Here is a 25,460-nt window from a genome sequence, read left to right on the forward strand (position 1 = left end):
TGAGCAGATGCGTCCCAGATCCTGTGTCCAGATCTGGGCTCTGATCCTGTGGGCCAGTTCCAGCCCGTCCCCTGCAGATGGGGGGGGGGGGGGGGGGGGTAGGGGGGTATTCCGGTGTACGGATCCGGAAGCAGGGGCAGGAAGATGGCCCCCGAGAACACAAAAAGCGCTTCTCATCCTAAATGAGAAGCGCCAGGTTCGTGGGAGGGGCTGCCAGAATGAGTCATCGTGTGGGTGGCGCCTCTGGGTTGCAGCCTACACACGGCCACAAGACGGGGTTAAATTTTTTGGTGCCTGCCGGAACAGTTACCAGCTTGTGGCCTAGCACGGGCAGCAAGCCGGGGACTAACTTTTCCGGCGCCACCGACTCAGGAGCATGGCGGAGTTACCGGCTTGCGGCCTAGCGCGGGCCGAAGCCGGGAACAAAATTACACAGCACCCGACCGGAAAAAAAGGGCCGCGATGGGGACTAGCCCTGTTGGAGAAAAAATGCCCGGTCTTAAAAAAGATTCCAAGGATCGCGCTGTAGGAGCCCCCCAGGATCCCAAACTTACTGCCAGAGCTGAAGGGAAGGCAGAGCCAGCACTCTGCTTGCAGGTGAGGGTTGCGACGCGGATGGTGCAGGAAACCTCCATCCACCATCCCCTTTTAAAGGGGAGGTGAAGAGGGACTGTCCAGCTCCTTGCAGCACCGCTATTCAATCAGTGGTGGTGCAGCGGGAGCAGCGCGGATGCCATAAGGGCCTCTGTGTATCCTAAGAGTTCGCTCCCCTAGGATTTCACAGGGCTCTGTCTGACTGTAGCCTGGCTCAGAAAGGGGTACATGGAGGCGACACTCTGTGTTCCCGTCTGTTGCTGGTGCGGGGAGATCTGTGCCCTGAAGGGAACCGTCGCCCATAGTATAGCTCAGGCATGGCATCCCACGTCGCAGGAGAGGGTACGGGGAGGCGACACTCGCCGTGCTCGCCTGTTGTTGGTCGGGAGAGATCGGCCCCTTGAAAGGATCAGTCGCCCCAGTCTTCCTCTTGCAAAAGGGTTTAAAAAAATATTAAAAATATAAAAGGCATGGTCTGAATAGCAGACCCCAGTGTGCCTCCTACGGACACCAAGCATGAACTGGTTCTTTCTGGAGCCAGTGGGTAGTGTATACTGCAGAGGAGCTAACTTTTTTGTATTCACTTAGTGTCAGCCTCCTAGTGGCAGCAGCATACACCCATGGTCCTTTGTCCCCCAATGTGGTGAAGGAGAAAAGGTCAACCTCCCCTTGAATGTATTCGCCTACAAATTCCATTTGGGGCAATCACTTTAACCACAAATTATCAGGTGCTGCATATAAGATATGGAGAATGTTTAGGAGGAATTCTGGACCACTTTCCCATGCAAACTGAATTTCTGCTCATTAATACTTTTTGGATGCAATGCCCATACAGCCCTCCTCAGGCATCTTGATTTTGTTATAAACAGGCCCTGAGGCAGCAAAGTAGGCACAAACTGTGACTCTTCTTCAACCATTCTCAGTTTGCATAAGGCTTTCGTATGCAGTACTTTTTTTTTTTTTATCAAAGTGTTCTGCGTTTGTTCAAAATGTTCTTTGTGTCTCACCTGCCTGTAGAGCTTTTTCGCAGAAGCAATATGTAACATACGGGTGGTCTTGGGGAAATTTGAGATGGGGTGCAAGTTTTTTGTTTTTATTTCTGTGACTTCCTTTGTGGTGTACTACACTGAGTACCATTGGCTTTCGCCCCACCTCTTTCTGGATTGCCTGTTGTGCTTTCGGAATGATCTTAAAAGTGTTTGTCCTATTTCAGTAAACTTATGTCTGCAGGTTCAGTTAGATGTTAAAATAAGAAAATTGAGCTTTACTCATGCTCTCTAGGTCCAACTCTGTCTCTCCACTTTTGCCCCGCTTTCTGCTTGACTGAAGTGGTGACAACAAGTCAACAGTGCAACTAAGTTTAATGATTGGCTGCAGCACAGTCAAGATGTTGTCACTGCTGCAGTCAAGAAACAAAGCTTGGTGCAGTGGAGATACAGTGGTGGACCCAAGGAGGATAAGTAAAGCTCAGTTTGCTAGTTTTTTTTTTTTACACCTAACAGCCTGTGAGCACAGGTTTGCTGAAAGACAACAAACCCTTCACCAAAATTTTCACTTCTAGAGTCCTGATATTTCTCCATTTGTAGATAGTTTACCTAACTGTGGACTGATGTATACCCAAGTCTTTCCAGCTTCATTCATCTCTAACTTTGTCATCTTCAAATATATTTATTTATTTTTTTTTTTAAAGAGAAACACAGATTTGACAGTAACCAGGCTTTGCAAGTCTTTATTTAACAAGCAAAGCATAAAACTCATCATTTATACCCAATCTAATTACGAAGCCAAGAGTTCAAAGGAAACAGCTCTTTTTTTTCCCAATTATTTGTTTTTTTAAATATATTTTTGGGACCAGTCACCTTACAATTAGATGATGGTAAAGATATGTGTGCAAAACGAGTAATGTTGGTAATAGAGTAACATTTCATACACAAATTCAAGCACAAATAATCCAATCTGAAAAGTATTCTTTTAAAATGTAACAAAATTACATCAGTAAGTTGAAAATACAGTGATTCCTTAGTGGTTGTTATTTAGTTGTGTTAAAAAAAAGAATAATACATACACAATGCAAACCTACAGCATGGGTATTGTTTTTAGCAGTGCCCAGGCAGCAACCAAAGTGGTTTTCACCCTAACGCACTAGGTTGACCCTAACGTACTAAACCACCTGATGGACAATGAGGCTTTCAATAGAGTTGCACAAGGTGATGGCATATTCCTGAGATTGCATGTGTTACTAGTATGCAGAATTAAATAGAATATTTAAGTGATTTGTTCGGTCTCCTCATTTTTGTTAATCTTGACACTTGCGGTTCACAGAATGATATTAATATAGCACCGACACATGATTACAACTGTGCACATTCAGAGGTATTCATTGTATTCGTCACTACCTCCCTGAATGGGTTGAATGATTAATCATCGGGGACATGTGATAAACGTACTTATTCTGAAACAGCAGCTTTTTGTGAACCATTTACTTCAGCTTATGTGTTTTGTGAAGAAAGCATAATAATAAACCTAAAGACATTAAAAGTGAAAAGACATTTTACAAGAATTACATTATTTAGCATAAAGCACATAGTGTCAGAAGCTTGTAACCCTTACAAAATGCTGTGCGCTTAGGACAAATACAAAAAGGGTTGTGCGAATTTAGAAAAACGTGTCTGCTTTCTGCACCGCACCTGTCTGCGGGTTGTATGCTTTACTGCAGCTTACCCCTAATAAAGTAAAAAGGCTGAACTTCAATAACATACACAACCTGCAAACAGGTGCGCCACTGTATTTGAAACAAAGAACAGACAAGTTTTTCTACTTCTAGACAATGCCTTTAATTCCATTCTTGAAAGGCACCTATTGGCAAGCAACGTTTGGTAGGGAGTCTCGAAATCAAACTGGACGGCAAGTCATGTGATATCTGTGCCAAGCGTAACAACGTCTTTTATTGCCATCCTCTCTTGAGGTCAACTGGCAGGTGTGTTCTCCATAGTTGATAAAAGTCTTGTCAGCTGGGCTCGCTGTGCTGGTGTGATCTGCTGCGTCATGTGCACAATGCAGTCCATTGTTATTTCTGGATTAGCTAGGACCAGGCTGTAGAAAGTAAGAGACAGACAAGTGTTTACATCATATTTAGGAGAAAAAAAAGCTAAGCTGTTGGTACCCCACCTTTATAAATGATTTCAATAATCTGACAAAGTTACTTTACGGCAGATTTAATATAATAAAGATCCCCCTCCCCAGATACATCATCGACAATGTCATTTAACTCATGCTCACCCTCGGATATGCTTCAAGGCATAATCTCTCTTCAGGTACTTTATGTTCTCGCGGATAGCAGACCTTGCACCATCTTCCTCTTGTAGATGTTTCTCCAGCCATTCCACCACCTCTTGGTTATTGTCCCACAAATATGCCTTGAAAGTAATGGAAAAAACTAAATTAGCTAAATACTAAAATAAAGAAGAAATCTCACTCCATGCTGCCTAAAACGTAAAAACACATTTACAGTAAGTATAGCCTATTGGAAAAAATGTTTGCACTTATTCTGCTACTAATATCCCAATATAAACAGACCAGCTCGTATTTCCTTACTAGGATGCTTCTTTCTATCTGAAGATTCATCAAATCTTTCTGGTCAGCTGTTGTGATGTGATCTCATGGTGAAACTAGAAAGTTTTCTTTCTCTGAAGCCAGTAACCATCTCAGTCAACAGAACTTACTGCACGATGAAATTGCATGGGGTGTACCACACCAGCGGTAGGGCACAATCTCCTATCACAGTTACTGATGACTAGACATCTCCTCCCACAGAAGATCACAGTTCAGCTTCCTGAAAATATACTTAAAGTCTAAATAGTTATTTTGGAGAATATAGAGGGCTGGATATTGACAGCAGGCAGTGATGGTACAGGCGTTAGCTGTGCATGTGATAGTGTTTGATGGATAACCTGATTAATAGATAAGCATAAAGCAATAAAAGGTAGGGTGAATTCTGAGAAATCAAAATGGAGTCTGAATAAAAGCAAAGAGGAGGCTGAACTGTTTGGATTTAATTACAAAATGTATAAGAAAATTGTGCGGTTGCATATAACTTTATGAATATATTATTACATGTATGTTACAGTTTCCGCATTTCTTTTTTCTTTAGCTTCCGATGGCACTCTGTATAAAACACTTAGCATGCATAGGGAGCCTCAAATAGAATGCCATCAATGACAAATCTTGCAGGATTTCTCCCTCTGCTCCTTTCCCCGAATTAGACTATCATCAATAATATCCTCTTCAAGGGCTGCTCCTATAGTCACTTTCACTGAGCATGCACAGGATGGGTACTCGGAGTCCCTGAGGGCCTGGATGCAAGCAGGAGCACACCACCATTTAGAGCAGTTTGCTATCCAAACTGACAGAGAGCTGCTAATCAGTGATGGGGGCATGGCTGGACAACCCTGCAGGAGGAAGCTTGTCCTTCAGTGACAATCTCCTTCTGATAAAACACTAATTGAATCAAAACACAGCCCAGTAAGGGTACCTTCACACAGTGCCATTTTAATCGCTACGACGGCACGATCCGTGACGTTGCAGCGTCGTATGATTATCGCTCCAGCGTCGTAGACTGCGGTCACACTTTGCAATCACGGCGCTGGAGCGATGCCGAAGTCCCCGGGTAACCAGGGTAAACATCGGGTTACTAAGCGCAGGTCCCTTGCCGTCTGCTTCCTGCTCTGACTGAGTGCCGCCGTACAGTGAGAGCAGAGCGCAGCGGTGACGTCACCGCTGTGATCTGCTCTCACTTTCCGGCCGGCAGACAGTCAGTGCGGGAAGCGGACGGCAAGGGACCTGACGGACATCAGATGGTGAGTATGTACGGTTTGTTTTTTTTTACTTTTACGCTGGTAACCACGGTAAACATCGGGTTACTAAGCGCGGCCCTGCGCTTAGTAACCCGATGTTTACCCTGGTTACCAGCGAACGCATCGCTGGATCGCTGTCACACACAACGATCCAGCGATGACAGCGGGAGATCCAGCGACGAAAGAAAGTTTCAAACGATCTGCTACGACGTACGATTCTCAGCAGGGTCCCTGATCGCAGTAGCGTGTCAGACACTGCGAGATCGTAACGATATCGCTAGAACGTCACGAATCGTGCCGTCGTAGCGATCAAAATTGCACTGTGTGACGGTACCCTAAATGACACATCGCCATAATCAGGCTCTCTTCTACTATATCAGCAAATACATGGTGACAGACTGACTTTAAGAATGTTTTAATCGCTTTCAAAAATTTCAAATAAAACATTTACGACGATTGTTCAAAGATAGTCTGCCCTCCAAACCCATTTTCATTCCTTTTACAAAAAAAAAAAATAAAGTTGTGAACCTTCATCTTTTTTTTGCGATCATAATTTAAAGTAGCCCCTGCCTTAAAGGTCTTGTCTGGTCCAAATCAGTAAGTCTGCAGTCACTCTGTGACAGAGCGCACACCGGGATCTGCAAGCATTCGCCAGTTTCTGAGCCGGGACAGGAGGCTATGTATGAGTTATACATAATCTCGGCCAGAGGGCATGGTCTCACGTCCATACACTTATATAGAGTGAGGCAGCGCTCTCTTGTCAGTCGGGGCGTGGCCTCGCTTAATGCAAGTGTATGGAGCAAAGCCAGGCCTATTAGACAGGCCCTGGCAGGGAGTATGAATAAAGCATACATACCTTCCAAAACCAGCGAATGCGTGCAAAGCACAGTGCATGCCCTGGGGGGATTCTTAAGTCTGCAGTCACACAGAGTGACTGCAGACATATCAATTTCGCCTGGACAACAACTTTAATACCATCCTTTCTGCCAGTATAGTCTGTCTGTAACTGATGTTTAGAATTCACGGTGCTGTGCTCAGTGGCGAAGAGTCATTGCAAGAATACAAAACATGACTGGGGAAAAGAGTTGTCACGGTAATGTGACCATAATAAAAATTGGCAAAAAAGAGAATTGTTGTAAGGTTCACTAATAATGATATGTGATTGAAATACCAATACATCTACAAAACTACGATATTCAGATTTTAAGTAAGGCACCTTGACTGCTCCTTCTGTCTCCATAAACCAACGGCGAAGCATGGACTGGATGTGTATGTCACTGAGCTCACTATTTGCATGAAGGATCTCCCTCTTTACCACTTCCTCCAGGAGAAGGCGTCGCAGTCTCCAATACATGAATGTCCTTGCCTCCTTCCACTCCAAAATATCCTAATGTTCAAGAAAGAAATGTTTGAGATCTGACCTATTTTATCACAGATATACAATGATAGATACGAGTCTGTACTGTCCAAACTACATAAAAAAGGTAGAAATATTTTTTGCCACACGTGGCAAAATAGAAATGTAGCCATTAGTAAGCAGACATGAATAAAAGCCAACCTGTAAATCTGAGATCTTAATTTTTTGCAGCCACCAAAAATTTTATTTATGCATAGCATAAAAAAAAGAAATTATTTTTTTCCAAAGAAAATAAAAAGCAATAACTATTGTGGTAAATGTTTCTTGCAGGATTATATCTATCAAAAATTTAAAATGTTTTTAACTTCTGGCAAAATAAATGTATCAATATGATCACACGCTTGTGGAGGGGCAAATCAAAACCTTTGAAATGCTAAGGTAAGAATATGACCAGCCAAATAGTAGATTTTATCAATATCTTCATTTGAGACATGCGTGTTCAACAGCCAATAATTCCGACGACAAATGCCTCCTCCTGTGTAACCATAATTATAACTGAGGGTGGTAAAAAAGGGACATATCCTTATGTATAGATGTCTTCTGGAAGGTGACCTTAGAAAGAGGACAGATTTTCTGAGGGATACATGGAAAAGAGATTTAGGTCAGACAAATGAGTATATGTGGGAGTATGTGTCGCTCAGAAAGGCGTTTAGACTTTCACAACTATACTTATTTCAGAGGGTCTACAGAATTCCCCTACTCCTTTTCAAGATGGGGCACAAACAAGACTCTTACTGCTGGAAATGTGGTATGTCAGATGGGGATTTAATACACATAATGTGGTACTGTCCTCACCTACCTTGATATTAAAAAGAAGTTGTGAAATTAATAAATACTCTATATGAGTGTCAGATAATATTCTAGTCTATATAGCTGAGGAACAGGTAATGGAGGGCCATCTGCCAGCTATCTCACACATCATGTATCAAGCCTGAAAATACACAGAACCGCATTGGAAAAACCTTGAACCTCCTTTTATAAAGACAATTGATAGCTAAGGTAAACAACATTCTAAGGCATGAGAAATATGTACCAAAAAATAGGGATTTTTGTGTACTCACCGAAAAATCCTTTTCTCCGAGCCAATCATTGGGGGACACAGGACCATGGGTGTTATGCTGCTGCCACTAGGAGGACACTAAGTGAACACAGAAAGATTAACTCCTCCTCTGCAGTATACACCCTCCCGCTGGCTGAGACTCATCCAATTCAGCAACAAAGCAGTAGGAGTATTACCCAAAACAATAAACTATGTCAAAAACTAAGAAATAAACAACAAGCCAATAGGCTAACAGGGTGGGTGCTGTGTCCCTCAATGATTGGCTCGGAGAAAAGGATTTTACGGTGAGTACACAAAAATCCCTATTTCTCCTACGCCTCTTTGGCGGACACAGGATCATGGGACGTCCCAAACAAGTCCCTGGGTGGGGAGCAACACAACTGCTAATACCCTATGTACCACTGGCTTACAGCTGTGGTACTGCCGATTGCAGAATGCAATGGTTTGCAGACCGGTCGTGCTGATGCTTGGTGCCGAATGGCCCAAGAGGCGCCCACTGACCGAGTAGAATGCGCCTTATTCCCTGCTGGGACAGGAGTGCCCCTGACACATTAGGACTCCTGAATAGCCGAGCGAATCCACTTGGCTAGTGTGGCCTTTGAAGCAGCTAGACCCTTACTATGCCCCTCTGGAAAGCAAGAACAGGACATCTGACTTGCGGAAGGGAGCCGTCCGCGAGATGTACCGTCTAAGAGCCCTAACCACATCCAGATTGTGAAGAGCTTTCTCGATACGATGGACAGCTGCCGGACAGAATGAAGGCAAAACAATCTCCTCATTGAGGTGAAAGGAAGAAACAACTTTGGGCAGGAAAGAGGGGGACATCCTCAAGACTGCCTTGTCTTGATGAAAAATCAGGAACGGAGGTTGGCGTAATCGCCACTAGGAAAACCACCTTCCAGGAAAGAAAGGTTAGTGATACGTCCTGCAGTGGTTCGAAAGGGGTCTCCTGTAGAACTCCGAGGACCAAATTAAGATCCCAAGAATCAAACAGCATTTTATAGGGAGGCGCAACGCGGGAAAACTCCCTGAATGAACGTCTTCACCTGTAATCTGGTGGCAATCTTGCGTTGGAATAGAACTCAAGGCTGAAATTTGTCCTTTGAGCGAACTAAGAGCGAGACAAGACTAATCCGGATTGTAGGAATTCCAATATGGAGGGAAGGAGAACACCAGAGGAGATCATCCATGGGCTTTGCACCATGAGAAGAAGGTTCTCCAGGTGCGATGATAAAAGCGCATGGACGCGGGCTTCCTAGCACTAATCATGGTGGAGGATCACTTAACGAGAGAATTCAGCTTGGGCTAAAATCCAGGATTCAACGGCCACGCAGTCAAAGACAGGGCCCTGGAGTTCTGGTGGTAAAGTGGGCCCTGCGGAAGTAGATCCATGCGATCTTGTAGTCACCAGGGAACGTCGGTGACCAGCTGGACTAGTTCCGCGTACCATGCCCGGCGCGACTAGGATCACTGGTACTGCTCTGATTTTCTTGATGACCCTTGGCAGCAAGGGGAGAGGGGGAAAAATTTATGGGAGTCAAAAGCACTGCCACGGCAGAACCAAGGTGTCTGCTCCGTCGGCATATGGATCGTGTCATCGGGCAATGAACTGGGGAACCTTGTTGTTTACCCTTGAGGCCGCGAGATCCACATCCAGAGTCCCCCAGCGACGACAAATCTGCTGAAAGACTTCCAGATGAAGAGACCATTCTCCGGAGGAGAGGCCCTGGCGACTGAGAAAGTCTGCCGCCCAATTCTCTACACCCGGGATGTGGATTGCCGAGATGGGCGAATGGTTGCTCTCAGCCCAAAGGAGGATTGTGACTCACTTCGTTCATGGCTGTCCTGCTACGGGCTCCCCCTTGACGGTTGATATATACCACAGCCGTGGCGTTGTCGGATTGGATCCTGATGGGGTGACCTTCGAGGAGGTGGTGAAAACTCAGTAGGGCTAGTCTGATTGCTCGCATCTCTGAGGTGTTGATGGGGAGACGTGACTCTCGAATGGACCAACGGCCCTGTGCCGTGTGGTGGCTGAAAACTGCACCCCAGCCCAGAAGACTGGCGTTGGTGGTCACCACTAACCAACGTACTGGGAGAAAAGACTTTCCTTGGCTCAGGGAGGACTTCAGGGTCCACCACCTGAGGGTCTGCCTGACCCGCAGACACAGACGGAACCGACGGTCGAGAGAAAACGGGTTCCTGTTCCAGGCCAACAGCAGGGACTGCTATCGCTGCTACCATTTTTCTGAGAATGCCCATGCTGAAAAGTATGGAGTGAGGGGCCGGGCGGGAAAGACTCCGTGCTCCCTGTTGTAAGGCCAAGGTCTTTTCTGGAGGGAGAATGACCAACCCACGGGAAGTGTCCAGGATCATTCCCAAGAAGGAACTTTGCTGAGCCGGTACTGAAGAAGACTTTTCAAAGTTTATTTTCCAGCCCAAGCAAGAAAGTGTATCCACCATACCACCTACGGACTGCTCACAGGCTGGAAAGGACAGGCCTTTGATCAGTAGGTCGCCCACATACGGAAGTACCACCACTCCCCGAGCATGAAGAATGGCTATGACAGCTGCCATGACCTTGGTGAAGACTCTGGGGGCGGTGGCGAGGCCGAAAGGCAAGGCAACAAACTGGAAGTGTTCCTCGTAAAATGCGTAGCGTAGGAACTGTTGATGGGAAGGAAAAATTGTGATGTGAAGGTAAGAATCCTTGATGTCTATGAATGCTAGGATCTCTCTTTTTTCCATGGGGGCGATACTGAACGGAGAGATTCCACTCAACCGCCGTACCTTGACAAACGTGTTTAACAGCTTTAGGTCCAGTATGGGCTGCAGTGAGCCGTCCTTCTTTGGAACCACAAATAGGTTAGAGTAAAATCCCTTGAACCTTTCGTCCTGAGGGATCGGAATAATGACTCCGTCCCTTCGTAGCGCATGTACGGCCTGGAGAAAAGCGGTAGTCCTTGTTTTGGGAGAGGAAGACCGGAAAAAACGTGTCAGGGGAGGGGAAGAAAACTATTTTGTATCCAGAGGACACCAGCTCTCTGACCCACTTGTCGTGGACGACAGAGAGTCAGGCTTGATGGAACGAAAGTAAATGGCCGCTTACTTTTGTCGGTGCCCGCCAGATGCCGCAACGAGTCATTGTGTAGGAGATTTAAGGGATCTGTCTCCCTTAGATCCAGACATCCTTGGCCTGGATTTCCAGGTACGGTTAGGTCTATATGAGACCTGGGAACCTCTGTCTCCACACAGAGACCGTCCTGATCCAGAAGAGAAGGTTGTAGAGGATTAACTGGAATTGTTGCGAAAAGGCCAGGACAGAGGCTGTTGTTGATTCCGAAACGGCCGGGTGGGCCTTTGTTAACGAAGAAATTTATTATTCCCTCTGGTAGCGTCAGAAATGAGTTGGTCCATTTTCTCTGCAAATAACCGACCAGTTTGGTAAGGCAGAGAGGTTAACGATCTTTTGGAAGTGGAATCTGCCCGCCAATCTCGGAGCCATAGGGCCCTTCTGATGGAAACTGCATTTGCAGCTGCCTGTGAAGCGCAATTGGCCGCATTTATCGAAGCGTTAACTACGAAGTCCCCGGCTTGAGCTATCTGACTAGCGAGGTTGGCCGTCTCCGGGGGAAGATTGCTATTGTGAATGGTCGTGGTTAACACCTCGTCGCGGTGAAGGATGGAAAGAACGCCGCTCCTGAAGCCTCGAAGACAGAACGAGCAAGGTAGTCAATTTGACGGTCAGTGGTGTTTTTGACTGAGGAGCCGTCAGACAAGGATAGGAGTGTTCAGGATGAAAGACGCGATACGTCAGGATCCACTGAAGGGGACTGTAGCCAATTCTTCATTAGATCCATAGCAAAAGGATATTTGGACTCAATAGGCTTTTGACCCGTGAACCGTTTATCTGGCAGGTCCCTGTGTTTCTGGACAATGTCCTTAAACTCAGGATGATTGGCAAATACTTTGTGGACACGTTTAGTCTACTTATAGGACACTATGTGTTCCGGAGCGGGTATATTTTCCTCGTCCACAATCAGGGTCTTGTTGACCGACTCAATAAGGGAATCAAGTGTCTCTTGATAAGTCGAGGAATTCTGGACTAAAGACGCATCAGACTCGTATTCGAAGTCATGTGCGCTGCGAACCTCAAGAGAGGGGGAGCGAGAAATGGAGCTCGCAGACGCCGAAGCACGAGCGTGATCGGGGGACGCGTCATGGGTAATTTTTCTAGAGACCTGAGCCCCCTTTAACTGAGTACGACCCCTGCTGGTGGACAGTTCCCTACCGTAGTCAGAGTCCTCCGTGGCCGACAAAGTGACGTTCTGACTTAAAGAGGGCCCCCGGAGAGAGTCTATTGCTTTGGCCAGGGAAGCCATAGACCGTGACAGGGAAGCAGCCCACTTAGGGGGACTAGACTCAGCAGGGTCTATGGCGGCGGTGGGTGGCGTCTGGGCACAGGCCGGGTCACAATCCGTGCATAATGGAGTATTGTGAGCATGGGGCAAGGCAATATTGCAAGTGGCACATGAGGTAAAAAAACACTTTTGTTTGTTAGCCCGTTTGGCCTCCTTAGATTGAGATATAGTGTGTCCCTAAGGGTTAAAGGCAGAGTATGGGCTGCAGGTGCAGAGAAGGCGTATAACATGCGCAGAGAAGGGGTTAAGCTCTCTTCCAGAGGCTGAATACAGCTTACCAAAGGTCCTGTTCCAGTGTCCCCAGGGGAGAAGGCGGAGGTCTTAATCCGCAGAAAGTTTTTCGGTGGTCCCTGCAGTGTGCCCCCACAGCCGTCACAAAAGAGGCTGCCTAAAAGATCATGGCCCCCGAGACTAGCAGGAACGTGAGCGGCAGCTCCGGCGGTGCCATGCAAATTGCGGCCTAGCCCGGCTAAAAGCCAAAAGCTAAATTTATGAAGCCTGCTGGCGATGCGCGCTGGCTGAAAAGCAGGGGGCCACGATGGGGCACAGATCGACTGCCGCTGGCACCGGGCCAACGCTTCCTCCACCCAAGGACCAGGACCCGCATGCTCTGTCGCGGAGAATTATGCAGGGATGAGCAGTTAGCAGGCCTCATACTCACGGAGGTGATGCAGCAGAGCCGGAGTTGTGCAGCTCTTAAAAGTATATACCTCGATCCATCCTCCCTATAGACAGGGGGATGGAGCGGACCCTCTGTTCGTCTTTCGCCTGAGGCCATGGGGCTGTAGTGACGCCATTAGGTGGGGGCCTCTGTCCAGGTCCAGCTATGGGTTTGGGCCCCGGAGAAGAACATGAAGGGACACTCCATGTGCTCGCCCTTTTGTAGGTGTGGTGAGATCAGGACCATGAAGAAACCGTCGCCCCAAAGTGAGGCTAGGTGTGCCCCAGTCGTCGCAGGAGAGGGTACGCAGGAGAGGGTACGGGGAGATATACTCCGCGTTCTTGCCTGTTGATGGTTCGGGGGAGAACGGACCCTTGAAAGGGATCCGTCGCCCCCTTCACTCAATTAGTTAAAAAATTAAAATTTACAGAAATTTTTTTTTTTAAATAAAAACATTGGGGTCTGAAACCACACCCAAGTGCCTACTACAGACTCTAAGCAAGAACTGGTTGAATCTCACCCAGCGGGAGAGTGTATACTGCAGAGGAGGAGTTAATCTTTCTGTGTTCACTTAGTGTCCTCCTAGTGGCACCAACATAACACTCATGGTCCTGTGTCCCTCAATGCGGCGTAGGAGAAAGGGACATTTCTCAAAATTTTTAAAAATTAGAGGCTCTGTGGCAAAATACTCAAATTTACCGTATATACTCGAGTATAAGCCGAGATTTTCAGCCCAAATTTTTGGGCTGAAAGTGCCCCTCTCGGCTTATACTCGAGTCACGGTCGGCGGGTGAGGGGGAGAGGGCGCTGAGGCATACTTACCTGCTTCCGGCGCTCCCCCTGCCCGTCCCACGGTCTCCGGGTGCCGCAGCTCTTCCCCTGTTCAGCGGTCACGTGGGACCGCTCATTAGAGAAATGAATAGGCTGCTCCACCTCCCATAGGGGCGGAGCCGCCTATTCATTTCTCTAATCAGGGGTAACTGTGACCGCTGACAGAGGAAGAGGCTGCGGCACCGAAGACCAGCTGTCCGGGGGAAGGAGCGGGACGCCGGGAGCAGGTAAGTATTACATATTCACCTGTCCGCGTTCCACACGCCGGGCGCCGCTCAGTCTTCCCAGCGTCTCTCTGCACTGACTGTGTAGGTCAGAGGGCGCGATGACGCATATAGTGTGCGCGCCGCCCTCTGCCTGATCAGTCAGTGCAGAGAGACGCCGGGACGGGACGCTGAGGAGCTGCGGGCAGCAAGAGAGGTGAGTATGTGTTTTATTATTTTTATTGCAGCAGCAGCACAGCTATGGGGCAATAATGGACGGTGCAGAGCACTGTATGGCACAGCTAAGGGGCAATAATGGTGCAGAGCACTATATGGCACAGCTATGGGGCAATAATGGTGCAGAGCACTATATGGCACAGCTATGGGGCAATAATGAACGGTGCAGAGCACTATATGGCACAGCTATGGGGCAATAATGAACGGTGCAGAGCACTATATGGCACAGCTATGGGGCAATAATGAACAGTGCAGAGCACTATATGGCACAGCTATGGGGCAATAATGGTGCAGAGCACTATATGGCACAGCTCTGGGGCAATTATGAACGGTGCAGAGCACTATATGGCACAGCTATGGGGCAATAATGAATGGTGCAAAGCACTATATGGCACAGCTATGGGGCCATAATGAACGGTGCAGAGCACTATATGGCACAGCTATGGGGCAATAATGAATGGTGCAGAGAACTATATGGCACAGCTATGGGGCCATAATGAACGGTATGGAGCATCTATTTTTATTTTTGAAATTCACCGGTAGCTGCTGCATTTTCCACCCTAGGCTTATACTCGAGTCAATAAGTTTTCCCAGTTTTTTTGTGGCAAAATTAGGGGGGTCGGCTTATACTCGGGTCGGCTTATACTCGAGTATATACGGTAGTTCTTCGACCTTGACTTGGTCAAGATTGTTTTCTATTGGACGTTTTTAGCTAAACGTCAGTGGATGTTTGTCTGGTCAATCTCCTGCTTTCTATACAAGATGTGAGACCTTGGAAGGACATACATGAGTTAAAAGGATGGTATTTATTGGGTTTGATGATGACCTCCCAGGGTGAATCCTCTGAGAAACTCTTCTACTATTTATCAACAAGGTTTCCTTCCAATGGATGTATATTAATTGGATGTCCAGACCTTTAATTTTTTTTTAATACGGTTTCATGAACATACTTTTCTTGTTTGAACGAAAGGTGGGTGGGAAGGGGCTAGGTGGGGTGTTCCTAATTTTTTTTATTGTACAATTACATTTCTTGTATAAAAATGTATCACATTAAAAAAAAAAAAAAAAAAAGTTCTTAACTGTAATGACTCCTTTCTCTTGCATTCTCCCAGGAGTATCATGCAAATCTGCGAACTTCACAGCAATCTGGTGGTAAATGGGAAGTAACTGATCCTCTCTCGCCTTCAGCTTTTTTTCTAAGCTCTTACGCTCCAACTCTGACAGCTCAGGAGTACCTAGAGAGGTTACATACAAGTGGCAGATTATATGCAACTCCATGTTTTCCATAATGTGGTATATAATGCAAACTGGGCATTTCAGCCTCTGGTCATCAAACTCACCAAGCTGTTCTACAATCTGGGTATAAATTGGGTCTAGCCTCCTCATGGTTTTAATGAGGTCTTTCCTTCTGAAACGGATTTCCACTGTGCCCTCGGCTTCCAAGACACCACCTCTGCAAGGACAGAAAAGGTGCTTGATAAGACAACAGAACAGACAACAATGCTCTACCTGTACCCCCCCCCCCCCCCCCACCCAAATTCACTTGCAGGCAAACAGTTTGGAACAGAAATCAAACATGCTCGGGTACGACAAAACCTATCACAATTTTTTTTACAAAGCACAATATGGTACTAAAATATGCATACATATATCTCAATGTAATGGCTTGTTCACATCATTATTTTACTCTACACAGAGTAAATACATTTATAGATAAACTCTTTAATGCTGAAGCCTGTTTTTTACCTTCCTGACAGTCCCATTTCTCAAACTGACATTTTTAGGTGGTAATCACTTTGGAATGATTCTTCCAATCCCAGCGATTTTGAGACAGTTTTTCTTGACACATCAGACTTCATGTTAGTGGTGAATTTAGGTCGAGAACATTTGCTTTTAATTATGAAAATATCAGAAATCTGGCTAGAATTTTTTTTAAATTTTTATACCCTTAACCCCTTCACCCCCAAGGGTGGTTTGCACGTTAATGACCGGGCCAATTTTTACAATTCTGACCACTGTCCCTTTATGAGGTTATAACTCTGGAACGCTTCAACGGATCTTGGCGATTCTGACACTGTTTTCTCGTGACATATTGTACTTCATGATAGTGGTAAAATTTCTTCGATATAACTTGCGTTTATTTGTGAAAAAAACGAAAATTTGGCGAAAATTTGGAAAATTTTGCAATTTTCCAACTTTGAATTTTTATGCCCTTAAATCACAGAGATATGTCACACAAAATACTTAATAGGTAACATTTCCCACATGTCTACTTTACATCAGCACAATTTAGGAACCAAATTTTTTTTTTGTTAGGGAGTTATAAGGGTTAAAAGTTGACCAGCAATTTCTCATTTTTACAACACCATTTTTTTTTAGGGACCACATCTCATTTGAAGTCATTTTGAGGGGTCTATATGACAGAAAATACCCAAGTGTGACACAATTCTAAAAACTGCACCCCTCAAGGTGCTCAAAACCACATTCAAGAAATTTATTGACCCTTCAGGTGTTTCACAGGAATTTTTGGAATGTTTAAATAAAAATTAACATTTACATTTTTTTTTTTTTTACACAAAATTTATTTCAGCTCCAATTTGTTTTATTTTACCAAGGGTAACAGGAGAAAATGGACCCCAAAAGTTGTTGTACAATTTGTGCTGAGTACGCTGATACCACATATGTGGGGGTAAACCACTGTTTGGGCGCACAGCAGAGCTCGGAAGGGAAGGAGCGCCATTTGACTTTTCAATGCAAAATTGACTGGAATTGAGATGGAACGCCATGTTGCGTTTGGAGAGCCCCTGATGTGCCTAAACATTGAAACCCCCCACAAGCGACACCATTTTGGAAAGTAGACCCCCTAAGGAACTCATCTAGATGTGTGGTGAGCACTTTGACCCACCAAGTGCTTCACAGAAGTTTATAATGCAGAGCCGTAAAAATAAAAAATCATATTTTTTCACAAAAATTATATTTTCGCCCCTAATTTTTTATTTTCCCAAGGGTAAGAGAAGAAATTGGACAACAAAAGTTGTTGTGCAATTTGTCCTGAGTATGCCGATACCCCATATGTGGGGGTAAACCACTGTTTGGGCGCATAGCAGAGCTCGGAAGGGAAGGAGCGCCATTTGACTTTTCAATTCAAAATTGACTTGAATTAAGATGGGACGCCATGTTGCGTTTGGAGAGCCCCTGATGTGCCTAAACATTGAAACCCCCCACAAGTGACACCATTTTGGAAAGTAGACCACTTAAGGAACTTATCTAGGTGTGTGGTGAGCACTTTGACCCAACAAGTGCTTCACAGAAGTTTATAATGCAGAGCCGTAAAAATAAAAAATCATATTTTTTCACAAAAATTATCTTTTTGCCCCCATTTTTTTTATTTTCCCAAGGGTAAGAGAAGAAATTAGACGACAAAAGTTGTTGTGCAATTTGTCCTGAGTACGACGATACCCCATATGTGGGGGTAAACGACTGTTTGGGCGCATGGCAGAGCTCGGAAGGGAAGGAGCGCCATTTGACTTTCCAATGCAAAATTGACTGGAATTAAGATGGGATGCCATGTCGCGTTTGGAGAGCCCCTGATGTGCCTAAACATTAACCCCCCCCCCCCACAAGTGACATCATTTTGGAAAGTAGACCCCCTAAGGAACTTATCTAGATGTGTTTTGAGAGCTTTGATCCCCCAAGTGTTTCACTACAGTTTAGAACGCAGAGCCGTGAAAATAAAAAATCTTTTTTTTTTCCCACAAAAATGATTTTTAGCCCCCCAAATTTATATTTTCCCAAGGGTAACCCTAACTAAGGGGGTGATGAAGGGGGGTTTGATTTACTTTTATAGCATTTTTTATAGCAGATTTTTATGATTGGCAGCCGTCACACACTAAAAGACGCTTTTTATAGCAAAAAAGTTTTTGCGTTACCACATTTTGAGAGCTATAATTTTTCCATATTTGAGACCACAGAGTCATGTGACGTCTTGTTTTTTGCGGGACGAGTTGATGTTTTTATTGGTAACATTTTCGGACACGTGACAGTTTTTGATCGCTTTTTATTCCGACTTTTGTGAGGCAGAATGACAAAAAACCAGCTATTCATGAATTTCTTTTGGGGGAGGCGTTTATACCGTTCCACGTTTGGTAAAAATGATAAAGCAATTTTATTCTTCGGTTCAGTACGATTACAGCGATACCTCATTTATATCATTTTTTTAATGTTTTGGCGCTTTTATACGATAAAAACTATTTTATAGAATAAATAATTATTTTGGCATCGCTTTATTCTGAGGACTATAACTTTTTTATTTTTTCGCTGATGATGCTGTATGGCGGCTCGTTTTTTGCGGGACAAGATGACGTTTTCAGCGGTACCATGGTTATTTATATCCGTCTTTTTGATCGCGTGTTATTCCACTTTTTGTTCGGCGGTATGATAATAAAGCGTTGTTTTTTGCCTCGTTTTCCCCCCCCCCCCCCCTACGGTGTTCACTGAAGGGGTTAACTAGTGATATAGTTTTATAGGTCGGGTCGTTACGGACGCGGCAATACTAAATATGTGTACTTTTATTGTTTTTTTTTTTTTATTTAGATAAAGAAATGTATTTATGGGAATAATAATTTTTTTTTCCCTTTATTTAGGAATTTATTTATTTTTACACATGTGTAAATTTTTTTTTTTTTACTTTTTTACTTTGTCCCGGGAAGGACATCACAGATCGGTGATCTGACAGTTTGCATAGCACTCTGTCAGATCACCGATCTGACTTAGAGCACTGCAGGCTTACCAGCGCCCGCTCTGAGCAGGCACTCGGTAAGCCACCTCCCTCCCTGCAGGACCCGGATGCCGCGGCCATCTTGGATCCGGGCACCTGCAGCGAGGAGGAGGTAAGAGACCCTCGCAGCAACGCGATCACATCGCGTTGCTCCGGGGGTCTCAGGGAAGCCCGCAGGGAGCCCCCTCCCTGCGCGATGCTTCCCTGTACCGCCGGCACACCGCGATCATGTTTGATCGTGGTGTGTCGGGGGTTAATGTGCCGGGGGCGGTCCGTGACCGCTCCTGACACATAGTGCCGGATGTCAGCTGCGGTAGTCAGCTGACACCCGGCCGCGATCGGCCGTGCTCCCCCCGTGAGCGCCGTCGATCGCGCTGGATGTACTATCCCGTCGGTGGTCATACGGGCCCACCCCACCTCGACGGGATAGTACGTCCAATGTCAGAAAGGGGTTAAAAACAAAGTCATACCGCACAAAATCATTAATACATTACATTTCTCCATCGCTTCATTGGAGGACACAGGAAACCATGTATTGCTGCTGCTGCCACTAGAAGGTTGACACTATGCAAAAAAGTTAGCTCCTCCAGCAGTACAAACCCATCGACTGGCACAAAGCTAATTAGTTTTAGCTTAGTGTCAGAAGGAGGGCACAAGACTGCTTTGAAACCAGTTTCTACCCTAGGTTTTGTTGTATTTTATTAATGTCATTTTTTGCAGATAGAGCTCGTGATTTGGGGCAACAGAGTGGAATTGTGTTCTTCCTCCTAGAGACAGATAGCACATTATGAGGTTGCGTCACACCTGTAGCTTTCATTCCCAGCAAACTCACCTTGGAACTTCCTTCTTTTCACTCTCTCTGCCGTCTATGTCTAACATCAGGGAGCCTACCCCTATTGTTCTTAATTTTGCATGTTAGAACGATGACCGATCCTTGTCTCTACCTCCGGGCCTGTTTGTTCCCCTTGGTTATGTTATATGGGTAACAGAAAAAAATGACCTAAGGACCCCACCATAATTTCAAACCTGCAAAGGCTGATTGGACACCTGTGGACTGATTAATAGCCAGGAAAGGGGCCATAGACATTGGCTCTCCTCCCAGGCTAAGAACATCAGCCCTGAGCAGTACCAGAAATTAAGCATCAATAAGATGCTCCAAATCTGGCGCTTAGACACACTCTTCCCACTTGCCCTGGTGCGGTGACAAGTGGGGTAATATTTGTGGGGTTGATTTCAGCTCTGTATTGTCAGTTGTCCTCAAGCTCAAGGGTTAGTAATGGAGAGGCATCTATAAGACACTCCCATTACTAACCCCATACTTAGAATGTAAAAAAAGACACAGGCAGAATAAAATTCACAGTAATACTCACCTTATGCCTAATCCACCGATGCCCATGTCACCTGTAAATAATAGAAAATAATGAAAAACCATATCCCTCACCTGTCACCGACGAGAAGGTAATCCTCTCATATCCATGTCCCCTGGAAAAGAGGCAAAGTAATAAACTATATCCTTCACCTGCCCGATGTGAAGATAATCCATACTGTTCCACAACGATCCAGATGACAGTGTGGTAAACAATGGATGTTCGGGCCCCCCATTCATCTGAATGGGGTCCAGGTACTTTTTTTTTCAGATGTTTGGTTGAACCCACTGGACCCGATCATCCTTGGGTTCACTCATCACTAGTCACGAGAGTCTACATATTACTCTGGACACGTCTCATCTGGACTGGATCATCAACACCGCAAAGTCGTCTCTGATACTGGTCCAACGTATTGTTTTTCTGAGAATGTTGTTCGACACCGCTCGAGCAAAAGATTTCCTGCCAGAGGAAAAGTACTTGACTAACGCCAGGGATTCGTTCTTTCAGAGGTTCATCACCTTGTTCTCTCCACTTCTGCATGAGCGTACTAGGTAAGATGGTGGATTCAATGAAAGCAGTTCCATTATCTCAATTCACAAGCACCCTCTTAAACTCTTTCTTCTAGCAAAATTGTACAGGTCAATCTACACCTTGGATCAGCTTGTCACATTTCCCCCGTGGATAAATAGGTCCCTGGAGTGGTGGGAGAGTTATCCCCTAGTTCATCTCGGAAGAGCATTTCACATCTTCGTTGGAAGATAGTAACAACAGATGCCACCCTACTCGGTTGGGGAACAGTCCTTCAAGACTTAACAGTCCTGGGCCGATGGACCGCTCAGGGATCGTCTCTTCCAATCAACATTATGGAACTCAAGGCAATCTTTCTGCCTTTGCTCGACTGGCAGAACTTTCTTTATGGCTTTACAATTTGAGTCCAGTCCGACAATGCACCAGTGGTGGTGTAAATCAGTCGCCAAGAGGGAACTCGAAGTCAAGCAGTTATGTCAAAGGTCGCTCGGATCTCGTTTTGGGCCAAGCAGAATGTTTCTGCAATCTTAGCTGTAAACATACCAGGAGTGGACAATTGGACAGCAGACCTTCTCAGCAGAGAAAGTCTAGTTGCCGGCGAATGGTCACTAAATAAGTCAGTCTTTCACAGGATCTGCCTCAGATTGGGGACTCCAGTTATCGTCTTGATGGCATCCAGACTGAATCACACGGTTCTTTGGTTTGTATCCAGATCCTGTGACCCGCTAGCAATCGAATCAGAGGCGCTAACAGTTCCCTGGGCACAGTTCTCCCTCCCACACCTCAAAAAGATCAAGTCGGAGGAAGTACCAGTCATACTCGTCGCTTTGGACTGGCCCAGAAGACACTGGCATGCAGAAGTAATCCACCTCTTCAGGGGCACTCCGTGGAAACTCCTGGTTCTTTCAGATCTTTTTGTTCGCAGGGTCCCCTATTCCACCAGAATTTGCAGTTGCTCAATTTAAAGGCATGGCTGTTGAGGCCACTGTTCTTAAGTCTTTTTCTCTGATCCTGTCGTTCAGACCATGATCAATGCAAGAAAACCTTCCTCCTCTGCCACCATATCTGGAAAAGCCTTCTTCCGCTGGTGTGAAACTAACAGGACCTCCCCAATTGTTTTTCAGCTGCCATACATTTAGTTTTTTTTTTTGTTTTGTTTATTTTTTTACAGTCAGGTTTTGAATCTGTACTGTCCCTCTGTGTCTACCCTTTCTATCCTTTTACAAAGGAATCTTGCTTCTCTCTGACAGATCAAGACCTTCATTCAAGGGGTTGCCCATTCCTTTTCTCCCTGTCGGATTTCAGTAGAACCCTGGGATCTCAACCTAGTGCTCGACGTTCTCCAGGAGCTTTCAATTGAACCACTGCGTGAAGTCTCTCCCAGATTTTATTCTTGTTAACCCCTTAAGTAGTGCTTCATAGGAATTAATGCATATTGGAATGGAAAAATTTAAAATTACAGTAAAATGTCACTTTAGTCTGAAGGGATGCCATTTTGGAAATTACACCACTAAATTAATTAATTTCCCCACACCCCATTTTGAAAACTAAGCCCCTTGAGGAATTAATCTAGGGTTGTATTGACATTTTTAAATATACAGATGCTTCTCAAAAGCTAATAACATTGACAAGCTTTAGCCCAAAATTTTTATTTTTCATAAGTGGTAAAAAGAGAAAACTGGACACACTATATGTAAAACTAATTGTCCCAAATGTGCCAATAGACCACTATATTGGAAGGGCATGGCATGGCTCGGAAAGAAAAACACTACTTGGCATTTGGAGTACAAATTTGTCTGGTGTAGTTTTCAGGCGTTACTTGCAGGGCAATCAAAGTGCCAGAAATGTAGATAATACCCAAAGTGAACCCGGTTCAGAAACTATACTCAATAAATTAATCTATGGTTATGGTGAGCATTTAATGGTTGATGTCTTTTGTGTCTGGTGTCTGCATATTGCCCATATTTTGGTGCTGTCCTAAATGGAAGCTCTTGGTAGCTGCTCTATGCTCTGGCTCACAAGATTAAATTTTTAAATAATGCATTTCTAAACGAAGATTCCCTGTAAATTGAGGTCTACCCACCTGCTGTCCTTGTCTGCATAAAGCTCCATGTAGAGAGGGTTGATTGTAGGATCAATGACAACCCAGGATCCTCCTCGTAGCTCAGCAAATGGCGGGATGTATACTAAAACTGGTTGCTTGAATTCTCTCAGGCTGTCCACAATGTATGCTCCAAACTTAAGCACCTGATCGTACATATCTGCAAAATAAAATACAAACTTAAAGAGGCATTCCCATCTCAAAGATCCTTTCAAAATATGTACTATGTGTAATAATATTAGCTCATACCTCCAATTAGAAATGTAGTATAGTTCTTTTGATTTGCTATGTCGCTTACCCCATGTGCAGGGCATTGCAGTAGCTTGGATATCCAAGGTTAGAACCACGAACAACTGTCAATACATGACTGGTCGTAACCATGGATACCTAAAGCTACAGCGATGCCCTGCATATGGGGTAAGCGACATAGGCCATCAGGAAAACTATACTCCATTTCTTCTTGGAGGCATTTGCTAATATTATTATTACACCTACTACATATTGGGATGACAGGATCTTGGAGATGGGTATACCCCTTTACATGTTCTGCAAATAAGGTAGAAAGAACAGAGGCATGTTACCAGCTAGCTAGCAGATATCAACTACAATAGTGCACTACTAAGGCCATGTTCACACTTTGTGGGTTTTACCGCGGATCCGCGGCGATTTTGATGCTGCGGGTCCGCAGCACTTTCCATTGCGTTTACATTTACATGTAAACCCTATGGAAACTGCAAACCGCTGTGCACATGCTGCGGGAAAAACCGCGCAGAAACGCAGCGGTTTACAACCCGCAGCATGTCACTTCTTTGTGCAGAATCGCAGCGATTCTGCACACATAGAAATGCATTGATCCGCTAACTTCCCGCATGGGGCTGTGCCCACGATGCGGGAAGTAAGCGGATCAGGTGCGGTTGGTACCCGGGGTGGAAAAGAGGAGACTCTCCTCCAGGCCCTGGGAACCATATTTGTGGTAAAAAAAAGAATTAAAATAAAAAATAATGCTATACTCACCTCTCAGCGCTGCACGTGGCCGTCAGGTGTCAGGGTTGCTGTGCGAGCAGGACCTGCGGTGACGTCGCGGTCACATGACCGTGACGTCACGAAGGTCCTTCTCGCACAGCATCTTTGGAACCGGACCGTGCGTGCAGCGCCGAGGAGATCGGGACGTCAGAGGGTGAGTATATAACCATTTTTTATTATTTTTAACATTACTATTGATGCTGCATATTGCTGCATATGCAGCATCAATAGTATAGGAGTAAAACCCACAGCGGAAACTGGAAGACAAACCGCGATAAATCTGCAGGGATAACCGCAGCGGTTTTGCCCTGCAGATTTATCAAATCCGCTGCGGGAGAACCCGCAGAGCACACCGCAAAGTGTGCACATAGCCTAAGACTAGTTTTCTGGTTATACTTCAGTTACCAGCTATATTTCATGTACATCTTTTTATCAGATCTAGTTGTTTTTTATTAATAGGATATTAGTTAGTGATACAATTGCTGTGCTTTAACCTTACCCTTCATACCACCAGAGAACCCCCTCCAATTTGCAAAGATGATTATAGGCAGCCCCTCACGGTTGAAATCTTTTATAGCCTGTGCAGTTTTAAATGCTGAATCTGGGAACCAAACTTGTCCAGCTTGCTGAATTATCTGTAGACAAAAACAATTTCAGAGGACCTTATCTTAATGACGGAAGCAGCATGTTTCTCTTTTTCCTCCTCCTCTTCCAAGACGCATAGCATTTTTATCTTTTTCGATGACAGGCATATAAGGGTCTCTTTTTTTTTTTTTTTTTGGGGGGGGTGGGGGGGGGGTGGGGTGTCAAATTGCAATATTGTATTACACAATTTACTATAACTGTATGATGATTTGAAATGTTTTATTATTCATTGAAAATTTTAAAGACTTTTTTTATCTATAGATATACACTCACTGGCCACTTTATTAGGTACACCTGTCCAACTTCTTGTTAACACTTAATTTCTAATCAGCCAATCACATGGCGGCAACTCAGTGCATTTAGGCATGTAGACATGGTCAAGACAATCTCCTGCAGTTCAAACCGAGCATCAGTATGGGGAAGAAAGGTGATTTGAGTGCCTTTGAACGTGGCATGGTTGTTGGTGCCAGAAGGGCTGGTCTGAGTATTTCAGAAACTGCTGATCTACTGGGATTTTCACGCACAACCATCTCTAGGGTTTACAGAGAATGGTCCGAAAAAGAAAAAAAATCCAGTGAGCGGCAGTTCTGTGGGCGGAAATGCCTTGTTGATGCCAGAGGTCAGAGGAGAATGGGCAGACTGGTTCGAGCTGATAGAAAGGCAACAGTGACTCAAATCGCCACCCGTTACAACTAAGGTAGGCCTAAGAGCATCTCTGAACGCACAGTGCGTCGAACTTTGA

At 45.1% G+C, this 25,460-nt stretch overlaps 1 protein-coding gene across 6 annotated transcripts in view; it reads right to left on the minus strand.

Moving 5' to 3' along the window:
* Positions 1 to 2,307: 2,307 nt before the first annotated feature.
* ACACB (acetyl-CoA carboxylase beta) overlaps positions 2,308 to 25,460 on the minus strand; it is a 240,050-nt gene continuing 216,897 nt past the window's right edge. For all 6 annotated transcript variants that reach the window (XM_077295957.1, XM_077295946.1, XM_077295937.1 and 3 more), the window contains 7 exons: positions 24,573 to 24,708; positions 23,033 to 23,210; positions 15,618 to 15,730; positions 15,358 to 15,512; positions 6,664 to 6,834; positions 3,874 to 4,010; positions 2,308 to 3,687 (listed from right to left, as the gene is read on the minus strand). In XM_077295957.1, coding sequence (XP_077152072.1) covers positions 3,561 to 3,687; positions 3,874 to 4,010; positions 6,664 to 6,834; positions 15,358 to 15,512; positions 15,618 to 15,730; positions 23,033 to 23,210; positions 24,573 to 24,708 — 1,017 coding nt within the window. In that variant the 3' untranslated portion in view covers positions 2,308 to 3,560. The remainder of the gene's footprint in view (positions 3,688 to 3,873; positions 4,011 to 6,663; positions 6,835 to 15,357; positions 15,513 to 15,617; positions 15,731 to 23,032; positions 23,211 to 24,572; positions 24,709 to 25,460) is intronic.

This window comes from Ranitomeya variabilis, chromosome 1 (genome assembly GCF_051348905.1).
Source record: "Ranitomeya variabilis isolate aRanVar5 chromosome 1, aRanVar5.hap1, whole genome shotgun sequence".
NCBI classification, from domain to species: Eukaryota; Metazoa; Chordata; class Amphibia; order Anura; family Dendrobatidae; genus Ranitomeya; species Ranitomeya variabilis.